The sequence below is a fragment of the Ambystoma mexicanum genome, chromosome 8 (genome assembly GCF_040938575.1).
Source record: "Ambystoma mexicanum isolate Mex_15411 chromosome 8, UKY_AmexF1_1, whole genome shotgun sequence".
In the NCBI taxonomy this organism is placed as follows: domain Eukaryota; kingdom Metazoa; phylum Chordata; class Amphibia; order Caudata; family Ambystomatidae; genus Ambystoma; species Ambystoma mexicanum.
In genome coordinates, this window is record NC_090929.1 from 1037625140 (window position 1) to 1037642325 (window position 17186).

Consider the following 17186-nt stretch of genomic DNA (forward strand, 5'->3'; position numbering starts at 1 on the left):
ACTAGAGGTGTGCCTGGTGGTGCGTGAGGAGCGGCGGAGGGGGCTTGTCTGCCTCGAACTGGCAGATGAGGATGTGGCAGACTGTCCTGGTGGTGGTGGGAATTAGCGGTCCAATGCGTCCGCTATCCGTGGTAGGACCTCCCTGACTCGGATGATCTCCCACACAGCCTGTCTGTACATGCCTCCATCCCCTCCCTTGAGTGCCTTGCTGTCTCCGTGATGCCTGCCCTGAGACGGCAGCCTCCTCAACATGCTGCCCAACCAGCACAGTTATTTCTTGTTGCCGCTGGCTGATGCTGGCCAGGTCGAGGGCAGTGTTGGGTCCTGGTGGTGTGGCTGCTGTGGCCTGTGATGGGACCAGGTCAACAGATGAAGCCACCGGGGGGCTACTAAAAGCTCCAATGTTCTCATCGCAAGTGACATTGGACCCAGGTGTGTGCTGAGGTGATGGCTCGGGGGCTCAAGGGGGGTTGGGGTGTGCATCTCCATGTGGATGTCGGTGGGGTACTCCACATCTGATAGTGGGGCAGTTGCTGCCGCCTCTCCTGCTGAACTAGGTGGAGCTGAGGGTGGGCCCTCTGTGGCCGGGATCGGTGGTGGTGGGTTAACCACCAGAGGTGGGGCAGCTGTTGGTGGTGTAGCAACTTGTGGCTTGGAAGTGGCGCTCCAACAATGTTTCGCACTCTGCTTATGGACCCTTCTGCCTTTGTCACTTGAGGTTGTGGGGGTGTCCTCTGTGTCCAAAGCCCTTTGTTTCTTATGCGCAGGGGGTGCTAGTAATGCATTGCCAGCATCCCCACTGTCTGTATGTGAGCCTGTCGGGGACAAGAAGGGGGATGTTACTGGTTACGGTTCAATGTACTTAATGCAGTATACATCAATGATGCAGTTGTGGGCATTTGTACTACATTGTAAAGGATGCAGGTGATGTGTCAGTGCAGTGGCTCATCCATGCATGGTTGTGTGTGGCACTTGTCTCTGGTGATGTGTGCATGTGTGTGTGTTTGGGTCTGACACTGACATGGGCAGGGTGTGAGGCATGTTTGGATGTTTGCCCATCCATGAGGTGATTCTGGGCTCACATTTGAGGGGACCAGTAGATTCACATTGCATGCTTTCATGTGTACACTCACCTCCATCTGAAGTGGTTGCCACGCCATGCTCCATCGTGCCGACTCCCTCTATGCATTCCACGCCAATGTGGTTTGGCGCATGTCTCCTCCCATTCTTTAAGTTTTATGGGCGACCCAGATCCACCTGCTGTGGCAATTTGGTGGTTTTCGGCAAGGATGCTTCTCACCCGGAGTCTCAGGTCATCCCACCTCTTTCGGCACTCACGCACTTTGCGGGTGGTGGTGCCCACAGCACTGACTTTTAATGCAACCTCAGCCCAGATCACCTTTTTTTTCATGAGAGTCTCCCTCCGCATGTCGTAGGCAAAGACCACGGCAGCATTGTCAGCTAGGGTCTGGGTCAGCATGATAAGCTCCTCTGAGGAGAATTTTTTTTCTTTCCTCTGCCGGTCAGTGGTTTTTTTCAATGACATGGGCATGTTGAGGGTGTCCCTGATGATTTCCAACTGCAAGCTACTCCAAACAGGTCGAGGGGCCGAGCATGGCAATGGATTGTGTTTTTAAAGATGGCCGCCATGCTCTTTCCCGTTCCTGTGCGATGACGCTATTTCCGGTTCTGCAATTTAACGATCACTGCTAATAGCGGTGACCACTATTTGCATGCAGCTTGAGGGAAGAGGTGCTATCTGCACTTTCGTCGAAGGCGGTAAGAGACTTTTTGGGGTCTTTAGCGGCATGGCGGTAGGGTCATTACCGGCATGGCACTATGCTTGTGTCCGCGTACTCATAATGGTACGCTATTAGCGCCCTTTTGTGAGGGCGGACACGTTAAGAGCGTCATGCCGGTGATTTGAGATTTTTAGCGCTCAACGTGTAATGAGGCCCTACGTCTCGAGAGGGGTGAGGGTGACTGAAAGACCTCAATGAGCACACAAAGCAAGGACACTTACAAATTACTCCAGACAGGTGTTATATTAAAAATATAGACACATTTATTACAAGGCCTTTGTAGCATCGACCATAGCAAAGAATCACAATAATACTAAAGTAAACCAACACATCACAATCAATACAATATATATACAAGACCGAGGGGTCTAAGGAGTTAGAAGCACGAAATATGTAGACCACCTAGATGGGGAGGAAAACAGGCAGTGCAAGTAATCGTTAGACCCAGTTCGACATCAGAAATACACCTAACTAGGAGGCAGTCCAAGCCCTACGAAGAGAGGAGCCTTAAGCTCAATAGTACATGCACGCGCTTGTGCAAATGGACAAAATAGGGTCTCTTCAAGGGTCTCTGACAGTTCAGGAAGGTGGATGAAGCAATGAAGAACAAGTCCCCACTACTCAAGCAAGACCTCCACTTGCGGGCAGAGGCAGGGTGAGAGTGCGGGAGGGATCCGCTATTTCGCAACATCGGTAGAAAAGAAATGGGTTCCTGCGCTAGGGGCCACTGGTTGGGGTATGGACTACTCACCGGTCCCCGACGCAGGCAGACCCAGACTTCGCCAGTTAAGTTCACGTTGCTGGCAGGTTTGGATGCGACAATCAGGAGGTCTCAACACCGTGTAGATTACGCGGTAGCAGGATTCAGGGTCGAGGGGGTCACAAATGCAGCAAACTTGCACAGGTCGTTACCACAGCAGGGCAACACGGCAACTGCGTTTACTATGGTCCGGGCGCACTCGTCTCACTTCAGACCTGGGAATGCCAAGTGTACAAAATTCGGCGTGAGGGTGCCGTGGACACAGAGCTAGCAGCAGGCCAAATTTCAAGGGCTTCCCAGAAACCACGGCGGTGACAGAGCAAACGTCCCGTGTAAGCTGGTCAGCCCACTGGTTGGCCCAGGGACACTTTCAAAGAGGCTTACTTGCAGGGTTTGATGAAGGTGCCGAGAATAGTTGGTCCCACTATTCCAATGGGTTGAAGCGCCTTTGAAGACTTTCTAGGGCGATCAGATGCAGAGGGGTCTCGCAGGACGACAGCGGGCTAAGGGTGCCAAACCTTCCAGCGGGTCACCAGCGGTTCCTCGACTCGGCTTCTTGTTGCAGGATACTGGGCTCCTTATCCCTTGTTCGGTGTGAACTCAGGAGGAGATCGACATGGTAGTGGTGTTTTCGGCCTCCTCTTATCCAAAGTTCCCTTCGCGCCAAAACGGAAAGGACCCAATGGGAGATCTGCTCACAAACACTCACTCCATACGTGGATCAATCACAGACCACAGTGGTCCCAGGCATTCAGGACCCTCCAGACTCTCTGGCACCCAAGATGTGTATTGGGAACAGACATCCCAGCCCACACACACACAAGGCATGCAGAAGCTCGCAAACGCTTTGGGTTTCGCGGGAAAGTGCATGACCAAATAAGGACTGACCCGGGTCGGCTCGACCTGGGGAAGGTGAAGGGGCAAGATGGCCAAAGGACAGGACAAAGAACCGCGAGGCATGGCCATTTTGGAGCCAGGCCACCTATTCGTGCCAAACGCGGTAAGTGCGGATAATATGGCAAAAAAGGGTTCTAAACATAAGATAAATGATAGCTGATACCAGTCCTGTCTGTGGCTCACCTGCCCAGCTCATTATAAGTCCAGCGAGAGTTTCTAGGGCCTTTGGAATGACTAGTGACCCAAGAGTGCGGTAAAGTAAGTTACATTGCACTCTTGTTACATGTTGCGCAAGAGCTACAACATGAGGAAAGGACTAAGGGAAACAAAGTCTCCCAGTACTGACTGTCTTAAGGGCATGTCAGTTTCCCCATAAGAATTGAGCGAAAGCCCAGAGGAGTGCGGCGGAGGGCTGTGCTTCTCTGGCAAAGTTTAGATCAGGGTGTAAAACAGCAGCAAAAAGTTTGGGGGTTGCCACATGGAGGGAAAATTACATTCAAATATGAAATCTTTCCTAACAATGGTCATTAAGCATTTCCCCTTTATTATCTAAAATTTTCTTTAGGGGATGGTGCATTCTATAAAACCCATATATTTGTTATGTAGAATGGCAGGTGGAGGTGAACTTTAAACAACTCAATGCCTATTGTGATTTCACTGCCCTGCTGCACCTGTGCACTGTTTCTTTGACAGTGAGGGTGAATTTAAAGCACAGATGTCTTGGGTGCCCCTCTCCTGATTGCCAAACAGGTTGGCACACATGCCCCTAAACCCTTAGGGAGCTCAAGTTCAAGGGTGGACTGGGAACCAAAAGAGGTCCTGGAACTACTTTTCAAAGTGGCCCCACATTACAAATTTTCAGCAAGCCCAACTCTTTTCATATGAGAAAATTTGGAACTAAAATAAGTTACGACACAAAAGAGGGCCAAGGTGCAGAGGCCTACCAGGAAATATCCAGAGTTCCCCAAATTACACCTCTGCAGAAAAAGGGCATGTAGAGACATACAATTATTAGGAGCCAATCGAGTTGATTAAGAAGCCTACATTCAGACTGTAGTAACATGCTCGTTTTGTCGTTTTCCAGATCATCAAAGAGCTGGTGATGGCCTTCGGGGGCCATTGATGGGTAAACAAGGAAATGTCTGGTCTCAAGGCTCACAAACCCCTCCAGCCTATCAGCTACTGTCCTGAACAATATACCAGCATAAACGTTAAGGTAATTTGACATCCATAATCCCCAATTGGCGTTTACGTGAATTGCATTATTTAGTGAGTAAGCCAACCAGGAAATTCCTATCTCGGCATGTCGCAAGTAAGGGCTAGAAGATGGAGGCCGCTGTGCCAAGGTCTGTGCCCCAATAAGGGACACAATGCTTTTGAGATTTTTTTTTAATAGACAACTTATTTGCATATTTGCACATAACAAAGTGGGCAATATGGGCAATAGTCTTGATTTTACCCAGGGCTCAAGTGGAGGGTACACGCGAGTGGACGGAGTCTCCCACTTTTTCCAGGAGTCCCCACCCATTGGTCAGAGGGCGCCTTGATATGCAAATTACTGGTGACACCACATTCAATTGGTATGTAAATATGTCCCACCACTTATGTTTTTAGGATTTGACTCCTGATCTCACAAACTCCCACCCTAAATCAAGCACGCAGAAATTACTTGTTTTCAAACCAATGCTAAATGCCGAACTAACATACCCGCAATAACAAAAGAAAACAAGGTTTACAATGGGGCAGGACAATTATGGAGGCATGGGTCTGGGAGGCCTGTGATGTGTTTGATAAAATAAGACTTACAATTGTACTTTTGATATTACCCCAAATGTTCTAATGGGGATTAGTATTTTTTTTTTTTTAATCCAGTTTTTCTAACAATTCCAAATGTCGAAGAGGCAATAAGGGAACCTGATACTTATACAGACATTAAGTAATACAACTTGATTTTACTTGGGGCAAGACGATTCAGGAGTCATACGCCAAGGATGTCTGTGCTATATTGGATATAATAACATTAAAATCCTCCTTTAAGATTCACCTAACTGTGCTGAAGGGGATTCATAATTTGGCCTAGACTACTGCACGGGCAGACCTGCTTTTAAATTCGCCTCTGTATTAAGCAAGAGTTCATGAGAAAGCAGTAAGGCTTGCAGGATTGTTGCAGAGCAGCAACCTGGGGCCCGATTACAGAGACGTTGCACCAGTGCAAGCACAATTTTGCACAGTATTACCAACCGGGCAAACATTGCCATTTGGCAAAAAAACGATTCTTTCAGTGCATTTTCAAACAAAGGCAAAATTAGCCCGAGTGCTAATATCATTGCCCTGGTTCAAAAAAATATTTTGAATGAAAGATCGGTATAACTGAAAATGTGAACTAGTGTAAGTGCAATTAGCACCTGAGGAAGGCACTAGGATGAGGGTATACATTGCCCTGGTGGAAAATGAGTTATTTTTGAGTGATTACTAAATTCATGTGTACCAGTGAAACATTTTTGTGATACTGCCCCATAAATTGTGTGCCCTAGGGCAGTGTTTGCCTTAATGCTAATATCATGCAAATGTGCACTTGCACCGGTGCAAAGTTTCTGTAACCTGATGCGCCATTTGCTGCCCCTTCATTTGGATATGAGAGCACATGTGCCCAGAATCTTGTGTTTCAGAACAGTCTGTATTGATTGTGCATCTAATGCTGGATTAGACAAGGAAAAACTGGAAAACCCAGCTCCACTCACTGAAACACAAGATGGCCGATGTTGACGCCAAACCCCTTCCCGTGGCTACGAATGGTATTGTGCCCACACTCCAGAATCACCTGCTTGTAATTTTTCTGTGTAAATGTTTTGAGGGGGCTTTTTAGATTGTAGACACCGCTTTGTAAGAATAATCGCCATTGCTTCTGTGTGACACATTGCACTGTCAGAATGCACATTTTGCTAAATGTAAAAGCATCCTTTGCAGAATTTGAAATGTAAAATATTTTTGCTTCACATTTAGAAATCCAGCGGCAAATTTTGCCCTTTGTGAGAATTGAGTGCCTCTTCAATGACCAGAGGGTCTGGAGCTTGTGAATTACACTAAACTCCCTAAAGGCACTGATTCGGGATTTTCCTTTATTTTAATAGATCATCTGCGAAAAACATAGTTTGTCATACCCACTTGAGATTAGATAAGCATTGGTCAATTTGTGGAGTATATATGCTAAACATGTTTGTATTTTATCATCTTTTGTGAATGAATGATGAACCAACTGTGTTGGTGCAGGCTCAAATTGTATAAAAATAGAGTCGATGCACCACGCAGGTACTTCACTTCTGCACTCGCCATAAATTGGTAGTAGTGGTTTCAACTGTAGTCTGCTCAAGTGTTTTTTTATTTTTATGTATGTATATTGTATATTAAATTTGACCTGCAATCTTGAAACCCTGTCTCAAATGTCCTATTTTGTTTGAATTATAGTGCTTAAAAGTCTCACCATTGCATATGTGCTGAAAGTCTGATACTTAGAAAACCCCACCAGGGCGAGGAAATGAAGCCCCCGTGGCACTTCTTTCATGCTCACGGTGACACATGCATTGTTTTCACCTTTGCATTTCTGTGTAGTACAATATTTCTGCTGTGTCTATGGCATTGGATAAATACCCTGCATGTGAGTAAATACACATACGTCATGTGAATACATTCATAAGCTGCATGAGAGTGAATGCCTATCCTGCGGGCACATGAATATATATCCTGCATGCGAATGAATACATTTCCTGGGTTCGTATGAATAGTTATCCTGCATTTGAGCAAATATGTACCGTGCGTGTGAGTAAATACATATCATGCCTGTGAGTAAACATGCATTCATCGTGTGAATGAATTGATGAGGTGCATGAGAGTGAATGCATATCCTGCAGGAAAATGAATACATATTCTACATGTGAGCGAACGCATATCCTGATTGTGAGTGCATCTGTATCCTGCATGCGACTGAAATACCTTGCTTGGATTTGTCCGAATAGATTTCCTGCGTTTGAGCGAATAAGTATTCTGCTTTTGAGTAAATACGTATCCTGCATTCGAGTAAATATGTAACCATCATGTGAATGAATTGATAAGTTACATGAGCATGAATACATATCCTGCATGTGAGTGCAAGCGTATCATGCATGTGACTGAATATATATATATATATGCATGGGAGAAAATACATAGCTTAAGTGTGAGTACATATATATCATTCATGTGAATAAATTGATTTGCTGCTTGGGAGTGAATGAATATCCTTCAGGTCACTGAATGAATATCTTACATGTGAGTGAACACATAACCTGCATGTGAGTGCACATGCCCCATGCATGTGACTGAATACCTATTCTGTATTCGAATCCTGGATCTGAGCAGATACTTATGCTGTGTTTAATTGAATATGTATACTGCATGTGAATAATTAACTGCATACGAGTGAATACATGTCATGTATTTGAGTGATTAATTATTGTGCATTTTCTGGAAGTAATCACAAGAGCCTAAAGGATAGCTGAGGGGCAACATGTTTGTGTTGGAAGCACGGCAACGTAGAGCGTCACAGGTTCGGATCCCGGTCTTCCTCTTAGAGGCTGTTTTCCGCCATAAAGCTCGATATTAAATGTCAGTTTCATTGTTTTACTATATACAGTGCGGCCAGGAAGCGGATGCAATTTACTGACAACAAAACAAGATGCAACCAGTGAATATATCAGAGTAGTCAAAATGCAGTTCAGTGAATATGTACAGTGAATTATGAATGAATACATATGTATGTATACTCAATTTCCTCATTGCACAAATCACAAAGACATTTATTTATTGACTCACTGCGCTCATTAGGGAGTCCAGCACGCTAACGGCAAACGCGGTCCCACACGCAAAGGGCTGGGTGAGGTAAAGTTCTGTGTCGGGATCATCGTCATCATCTTGGTCCAAGAACTGAACATTCGAGTCATTCACTAGAGATGTACAAAGAAATGTGGGTTTAGCACGAGGCGACACATGGCGCTGCAGTCACAGTGTGTGTGTTTTTCAGTGTGAGCCTTGGGACAAAATCAAATCCAACTCCTGAGAGCAACCTGTAAAATAAGGTAACATCAACGTGTGTCCCCTTTGCAGTGGTCACTAGGAAAAAACAGTTATGAACCATGAACCTCCTGCAATGAAAAACCTGCGTCACAGTTAATAGCATGCGATCTCTCCCTCCCCCTCCCTGTGTGCAATGTGAAATGTCCAAAGAGGCAGCAAAGAGAGAGGACTGCTGGGCTCCACCTGCACAATGATCCAGGACCGAGGACAATGTCGATTTTGACTATTATTTGGAGGAAGACATAGACAAGACAAGTAAAGACCTGGACACAGGACAGATGAAGGGAGGATGTGATGAGAGGCGACTACCCTTGCTGGTCTGGTGCGTAGGTGGTCATTGCGGCTTGTGTGTGAGGGCACGAGTTAGTGGAGGGAGTTGGAAGGTGGGATTATTGATGGCGGAAGTGGAGTGGAGATTAGGAACTCAAGATGAGAAGCTCCTGAAAATATAATCAGCCTCATTACCGTCCAAGCACAACATAAAAAGCCAACCACTGGGAAAAGAATACTCAGAGCTAATGCATCCAGCATGAGGACGCAACTATCCAACAGTGTACACTGTTTGCCGATGTCGTACAGACTGTTAGTCATAAGTGGCTATTGCAATTTGGTATATTTAAATAATTTGTTTGATTACGGATTGAATAAATTTGAAGCCATGGGCATTTACCTTGATCCTGCTTAAACAGGTACTGACTGAGACCTTGGATGGAGTGGTACACCCCGCCGTGGGAACCAGTACTGTGAATAACAGAAGAATATTACGAGAACCTGAGGCGGGGGTCCCGCCAGAAGTGGACTCGTAGTGAGTAGCAGTGGCAGGAGCGTGTCACCCATTTGGGAGTCGCTTAAGTACGTGATGGGAACCGAAGAGAGTGCATCGGTCGAACGAAGTACATGAGCAGTGAAAGTGGTAAGGAGAGGCTTGTAAAAGTATCAGAGTGAAGGCTAAAAGAGCAGATATTAAAGTCCTTGGGGACCAGTGTTTGCTGAGCTGTGGAGGAAGTACTTATATTCACTTTCCTGGGAATTAAAGGTTCACCTGTTTTTCGGTCATTGTAAAAGTTTGTTTTTCATGAAACTGAATGACTGGTCCTCAGGACAGACATGTACCTGTTTTCCCTGCCCATTCCCATCTTGTTTCAACCGAGTCTACATAATGTTGGCAGCCGCTTCTAAAGATGCTGTTACAGCTGTGATGCATATCGGCTATGAGCATGCCTTTGTGGCCTTGACCATCTCACCTCACCTTACACCTGCTTTACTTCATTGCTTACTACCAAGAGTTGCTGCAGGAAGTACGTTTTACTTCTTGTGAATTCTGTGCCAGGGGCCCAGCACCTCCGTTCGACCTTATGGGTTATCTTTCTTCCATGCACAGAGAACCTCTGTTCCAGAAGAAAGGAAACATTTGAGGAGACAGCAGATAGAGCGATTGTAGACCATATACTATGCCCCACCCTACATAGATGACAGCTTAGTGGGGTTATCTCTGGAAGAATTCTATCATGTCGGGAATCCCCTGAGAGCAACTTCGTTGTGGTAAGAAAAAATAGCCAATAAATGTGTCTCTTAGGCGGGCAGAGGTCATGGATCCTAGAAATTGTTTTGGTGGTAAATTGGTTTCTGAAGGGTATATTTGCCTTTACTGTTTCTTTTGATTCTAGTGCCTCGCAGTCGGTGCAGCTCTCTGCTCTGATATAACATTTCCAGTTGTTGAATGTCCTGATTCTGTTGGAGGGTACATTGAAATCTCTTCTGGAGCGGCCACACATCCTGCCAAACGAAGAGAACAAGGTGTTCCACCTTTGACGCTGTAATGCACCATTGAAAGGCTATTGAGCTCAAGTCACTTTTACTTGTGTGCCTTAATCAGTTTTCCATAGAGATAAAGTAGAACTCTGCACACAGCTCTAATTTACTCCCAAGACATTCTCTGACTTTGCCTTAGATCCAGTGCTCTTTAGGCTTGTGTTTTTCTGGATAGCTCCAGAGTGCAGGAAGAATTCCACAATTCCAATATCAAGCAATCCTGCAAGTTCTGCACTGCTGGTCCCAAGAATATGCAAAGTCCTCACCCAACGTTCATAGTGGAAATGCACCAAACTCAAATCCTTCTGATATCTCTGCAGAGAAGAATAGTATCTGGAATTGCATGGGATATTCCAGGGGATTGTTGTACACAGCATATTCACGTGCATGCTACATGAGCTAAACTCAGGGTTGTCCAACTCCAGGCCTCAAGGACTGGATCCATGTCGGATTTTCAGGATACCCCTCATTAATATTCATGAGATCAATTTGCATACACTGATTCTAAATGTATGCACATTTTTTCTCATGAATATTATTGAGGGATATCCTGAAAACCCGTCAGGTTTCCGATCTTTGAGGCCTGGAGTTGGGCAGCCCTGAGTTAAAGCAATATCTGTGGATTTCCATAGGCATGTCATAGCCAGGAGAAATTGGGGAATAACCATGTTCTCAGCTCCAGGCAAGCAGCGATCTGAAACCTCTGTCCATAAGGTATACATTCACATTCCACTAGCGCTAAAACAGCTCTTTAAATTTGTAAATGCATAGTCCAGAACATGTGGAGGCTAGCCATGGGCTCCAGAAGTGTACTGGGGTTGGGAAGCAGACATGATATAAGGCATAATGTAAGGCTAATAAAGAACCCTATGTAGTCACTCTGGTGCATTTAATCCTTAGGGGCAACCACCCTCCACCCCATTTCAGAGCAAGGTCTGGGTGCCTGCTGCCATCAACAATCTTAAATAGGCTTCACTGGGAATACATTGGAAGGGGCTTGTGCATACGTATTGAAGAATTGTGCATGCCCGGTGTTGGGTTTGACTTTTATTTAAATACAAATCTCTGAAGATACTTTTTTCCCACCAATACACTGAACTACTTCTGAAAAGCTGGTGATGTACGAGAATCAAAGTACTTGTTCCTGATTGCATCGTTTTGATGATATGCGCTGTTATATTTAATCGAATCATCACAAATATGAGCAACCATTGTGAGTGCCCAGGCCTGCACTTCAGAGGGGCATGGTAACAATTTGTACAGGATTAAACATTGTTTTCAAAGAGTAAGAGAAGAAGGAAATGGGAAGAGAAAGAGAGTGCCTCTGCAAATCCTAATGGAATCCACCAGGTAGGTGGTTTCCTGGCAAAATGCCTGTGGGCCTTATCTCCCTAGCCTAAGAACACCCCAATACCCAGTTGACCATCTGGGTAAAGTCCCAAAATGCCTCAGCAACAGAACTGCTTCACTCATCGTACGTGTCTTGGGAGGATAGCTCAGGGGCAACGCGCTCGTCTTGGAAGCAAGACAGATGCAGAGCAACAGAGGTTCGATCCCCGTGTCCACGCTTAGAAACCTCTTGGTGTCAAGTGCATTATAAATAACCAATTACAATAACTGCACAAACTCCGATCTCAGTGCAGCTGGAAAGAAAACATATGCCTTCAAACATCAAGGATTCTGGTTGCAGGTTGTGCTTCCAACGGAAACCAGCATTGAGGTATGCCATGCCTGTTTCTAAAAACAAAAAGGAGAAACAGACCTTTTATGGACTGCTTATGTGTCCTCTCCACCACTCAAGAAGAAGCACGCTGAGGAGATTCGATTTTAAGCAAAGACAATGCACTAATTTCGCAAGAAAATCCAATTCCAGGCTTAGCAGCGAAAACGCCCTTCCAGACCGCCAAAGTGTGGGTTCATAAATGTGTTTTTGATGTGAGATGTCATTAAATGTTGAGCACCTCTCCTTAATTGGTCTCACTGTAGTGTGTACAGTTGTTTCCCTTGAACTCCAATTCCCTAGTAAACAACCTATTACACACATTTTATGGCAAATGGCCATGCAATGTGGTATTCTGGAATAGCCCCGAATATTAGCTACCAATCCCACCGGTCTGCCAGAGTTTGGGAGGCAGCTTCCTCATTTAATAGGGAAAATACAAAGTTGTTTCTGCTGTAGAATGAATGCAGGAGAATGTGTGCACACGCACCTTCATTGGAAAGCGGCTGTCTACCATTCTAAGGAAGTGGCAAACCATAGAAAAAAACACACTGCCCAGCCCAATATCTCAAATCAAGTCTCACATCTTTGAATTATTGCAGAATTAAAAATATTACTCAGCACATCAGAGTTCTCCCAGTGCCACCGGCATGACCAATACTCATGGCGGTGCCCAGCAAAATTGTACAAAGTGTGACAAATCCTATCACCTTAGGCACAGCCGAGCACCTTTAGCAAAATCCAACATCCCTGATATAACTCAACATGTCTGGTGTAGCTCCACGTCGCTAACAAAGTTCAACTCCTCTAACATATTGTAAAACCTGGGACACAGCCAACCATTCATCTGCACATTTAGACTTGTTCATTACCACCAACACATTCACAGAAAGCTAAACAACTTGCACATCAACTCACTTCTACAACACAGCCAAAAGATATGGTATATACCAACACATTTGGCTCATCTCAACACCTCAGACTTAACCCATCACCTTTGACACATCTGAACACTTTTGACATAGCATGGCTATTCTGTCAGAGCCTGAAGCTGCTAGAAAATCCATACAGCTCAGACATACACCAACATCCTGTACACAATCAAACACCATTGTTAAGAAGCACAACACCTTCCATGTAGTTAGCACTATGGATGGGGGAAATTGTTAGATTCAGTTCTGCCAGCCACAGAAGCGAAATCCATCTGATTTCGTTTTGCTTTGCCCCAATCCGCCATTCTGCCACCTGAACAATTAAAAGAGAGGCCTGAGGTTTCATGTGCTGCTGCATAAACTGAAAAGAGCGGCACAACTTTTTTCGTGCTGATGTGCAAACCGAAAAGAGCTGCTCCAGGTTTTTCATGCCACTGCACGAAGCAAAGTGAGCTGCACAGTTTCTTGTACCATTGTGTGAATGTTGCATGAATCAAAAAGAGCAGCCCAAAGTTTATCGTGCCACTGCACGAACCTAGTACGGATCGAAAAGAGCAGCCCAAAGTTTATCGTGCCACTGCATGAACCTAGTACGGATCGAAAAGAGCAGCACAAAGTTTCTTGTTCTGCTGCGTGAATCAGTTGCCGCATTTGCCGACACCTTCTCCCCTCCTGCCGCCCCTGCCTTTGACTAACCTACCAACTCTGCACTGGCAAACCTCCATCTCTCGATCTCTAACCCTCTGGACATCCTTGTCCCTGTCATGAGGATCCGCATTAAGCCTGCATCCAACTGCAACTCTTGGTATGACTCTGACTTGGCAGCTCTGAAACGCAAGTGCAAAGCTGCTGAGCAGAAATGGCAGGCCTCAAGTGCACCCTCTTACAAACTGGCCTGCGCCTGCTTCAAAGGCAATATCGCCTTGCCATCCATTCCAAGAAGAGGGCTCATGTCCAAACCCGCATCACTGGGGCCACCATTAACACAGCTGAACTTTTCAATATCTGCAAGGAACTTGCCAATCCTAATGCAGTCTCCTCCTCTGCTCTTCCCTCCCAGGCCATCTGCACTGCACTGGCCTCCCACTTCTCCAGCAAAACCCAGGACATCGTGTCCTCATTGTCATCTACTCCCCTCACCACCCCCCTCTTCTCTTGCCACCCTTGGCCTCTATCTCCCCACCATACTCTACTCCTTCTGTCCCATTGCACCGGATGATGTCTCTAGAGTAATCCGCTCTATGAAAGTCTCCTCCAAACAGGTGCTCCCCTGCTCAAGGACAACATCTCATCTATCGCCCCTTCCTTGGCTGACCTCTTTTACCATTTCCTTGCCACTGGCTCTTTCCAACAACCCCTCAGGCACTCACTTGTTCACCCTATCCTAAAAAATCCATCTACTGACCCTTCACACCCTATCTCTATCACCCCCTTCTTGAGGAAAGTCATGGAGAAGTTGGTCATCCCCTACATGACCCACCAAACCAAATCGTCTTGCTTCCTCCATGACTACTAGTCTGGCTTCATAGCATCCAACTGCTCTACTGAACACTTTTGAAGACTTGCTCTTGAACCTGGATTCAAACTCTCCCTCTGTTCTGATCCTGCTCAATCTTTCCTTTTAACTTCGACACGATCAATCATGCCATCCTCATAAATCATCTCTGTGATACCAGTGACATCATGGACCAGGCAGTGATGTGGCTGACTTCTTTCCTTTCAAACCGTCCCTCCCAAGTGCAACGGGGTCCTTTCCTCTCCTCCACCTCACTTTCTACCTGTGGCATCCCTTAGAGCTTTAGCCTATCACCATGGCTGTTTAATATCTACCATGTCCCTCTGGGTCACTTGATCTCCATCTTCTCTCCTCACTTCCAGTGTTATGCTGATGACACACAGCTCTCCTTTCAGCTTCCTTTTTCTACCTCCTGTCCTTTCTCTCTCATACCTATCTGCCTGACTGGAATTCAGGCATGGTGCTCTGCTAACAATCTCTGCCTTAATACCAGTAAGTGAGAGATCCTACTCATTGGTATGCTTGCTCCCTGTTTCCCTCCCACTCTCTGGCCACCCTCCTTGGGTCCCCTTATCTCACCCACTTGTGAGGCTAAAAACCTTGGGGTCATCTTTGACTCATTTCTCTCCTTCTCTCCACACATCACGACCTTGCCAGGAAGTCCAACTTTCAGCTCCACCTCCTCAGAGGCATTCTCCCTTTCCTTACCTTCCCCCAGAAGCTCAGTGTCTCCAGAGCTCTGGTTTTCTCTAGGCTGGACTACTGCAACAACCTCTTGCTCAATTTGCCCCTTTCCTACCTTTGTCCTCTTCAACTATTCCAGAATAGAGCTGCAAGACATATCCTTGGCCTCAAGCCCAGGGACCACATATCCCCAGCCCTAAAATCTCTCCACTGGCTCCAGGTGACAGCAATGATCAAATGCAGGACCCTTTGCATCATCCACAAGGCTATCTGGTGCCTGGGACCTCTCTACATCCAGCTTTCTCTCCCTAAATACCTCCCCGCTAGAGTTCTTCACTCCTCTAGTTCCAACTCTCTGCAGGTCACAAGTTTCACCAAGCAGAGAGTGGGAGGTAGACCCCTTTCTTCAGCAGAAGCCCCCCTCTTGAATGGCCTCCCTTCCCCCTCAGACTTGAGGTGGGTCTTTTCAAGTTCTGGAAACTTTTCAAAACTTTACTCTCCTCCTCCTCCTTCCCTCTCCCCCTTCTGTGCTAATGTCCCCCTGCTGCTGCAACTGGTGCCAGGCCCCTTATGAGCTTTATAGGGGCCAGGCTCTCCCTGACCAGTCTCCCCCAGCACCCCTAACAAGCACTTGCCCTCGAGCACCCTTCCTGGACTAGCCTGAATCTGGTCCACCCTGTCCCATTGCACTGTTTTCCCTTTCCCCTGTTTTTCCTTAGGCCCTTGCCCTTTATGGCTCTCCAAAAGCACTTGCTCAGCCCCCTGCACACCTCTCCTGCACTACCTACTCACCCCCCTTCCGCATCCCAGCCCAGCACTTTTTCTTACTGCACTTGTACAGTAAGAATGTCACAAGGCCTAGTAAGACCGTATATGTTTTTTTTCCCTATGTTCCCCCTCTTTTTGTCTTGTGGCGCCTGGAAAAATTTGTGTATAGGTGCCATACAAATGTCCAATCAATAAAAAAAATAATAAACCTAGCACAAATCGAAAAGAGCAGCACAAAGTTTCTTGTACCACTGTGTGAATCTATTATGAAATGAAAACAAAACCTGCGCAAAGTTTCCCATTCCACTGCATGAATCTAGCACGGATCAACAAACATGTGCGAAGTTTCTCGTGCCGATGCACAAATCTAGTATGGATTGGGGGAAACTGTGCACATTTTCATATGTCACTGCGCGAAACTAGCATGGATCAAACCCTGCGCAATGTTTCTCATGGCATTGAGCGAAACTAACACGGTTCATATGTTGCTGCACAAAACTAGCCTGGATCGAAAAATAGACCTGTGTGAAGTTTCTCATCTCGATACACAAACCCAACATGGAAACAAAACAATACGCTCTGCGCGAAACCTCACAAAAGCGGGCAGAATTTCAGTGGTGGCAGAACCGGGATGCTAATTTTGATGAATGGGCAGAAGCGGGTTCCAGTGCGAATTCCGCACTTTTCGCCCACCCCTAGTTAGCACCTTTTAAACAGCACATCACCCCATACACTCTCAAACTCACTGGCAGTTCCTGACACTTCTGAAACAGATCAACACCTTGGATACAGTTCACATTTGACCCACATCCCAAAATCTCCAAAATAACTGAATGCCGAAGCCATGGTTCAGCAATTCAGAAGTAACGTAGAATTTATAGAACAGGACAGAACCTATGGCATGTGCAGAATCTGCTGGCATGGACCACCATCGCTGATATATTCTAAGCCACCTCCAACATCCCAACACCTTCGAAACATTGTAACACCTCTTGTACAGACCAAATCACCAGACATGTTGTGAAGCCGCATACCTAACCCATCACCTTTATCACAGCCCAGTATCCACCACAATATCCACCCTTGTAACCACCACCAGTGACACATCCCAACACTGCAAAATAGACTTGACACAGCCCATCCTTCCTGACTCACCTGAAGATTTCCACATAAGTCAATACCTCAG

At 46.1% G+C, this 17186-nt stretch overlaps 1 protein-coding gene across 13 annotated transcripts in view; it reads right to left on the reverse strand.

Moving 5' to 3' along the window:
* Window positions 1–17186, reverse strand: part of KCNMA1 (potassium calcium-activated channel subfamily M alpha 1) — a 1925602-nt gene that overhangs the window by 134338 nt on the left and 1774078 nt on the right. For all 13 annotated transcript variants that reach the window (XM_069610985.1, XM_069610992.1, XM_069610991.1 and 10 more), the window contains one exon: window positions 8308–8438. In XM_069610985.1, coding sequence (XP_069467086.1) covers window positions 8308–8438 — 131 coding nt within the window. The remainder of the gene's footprint in view (window positions 1–8307; window positions 8439–17186) is intronic.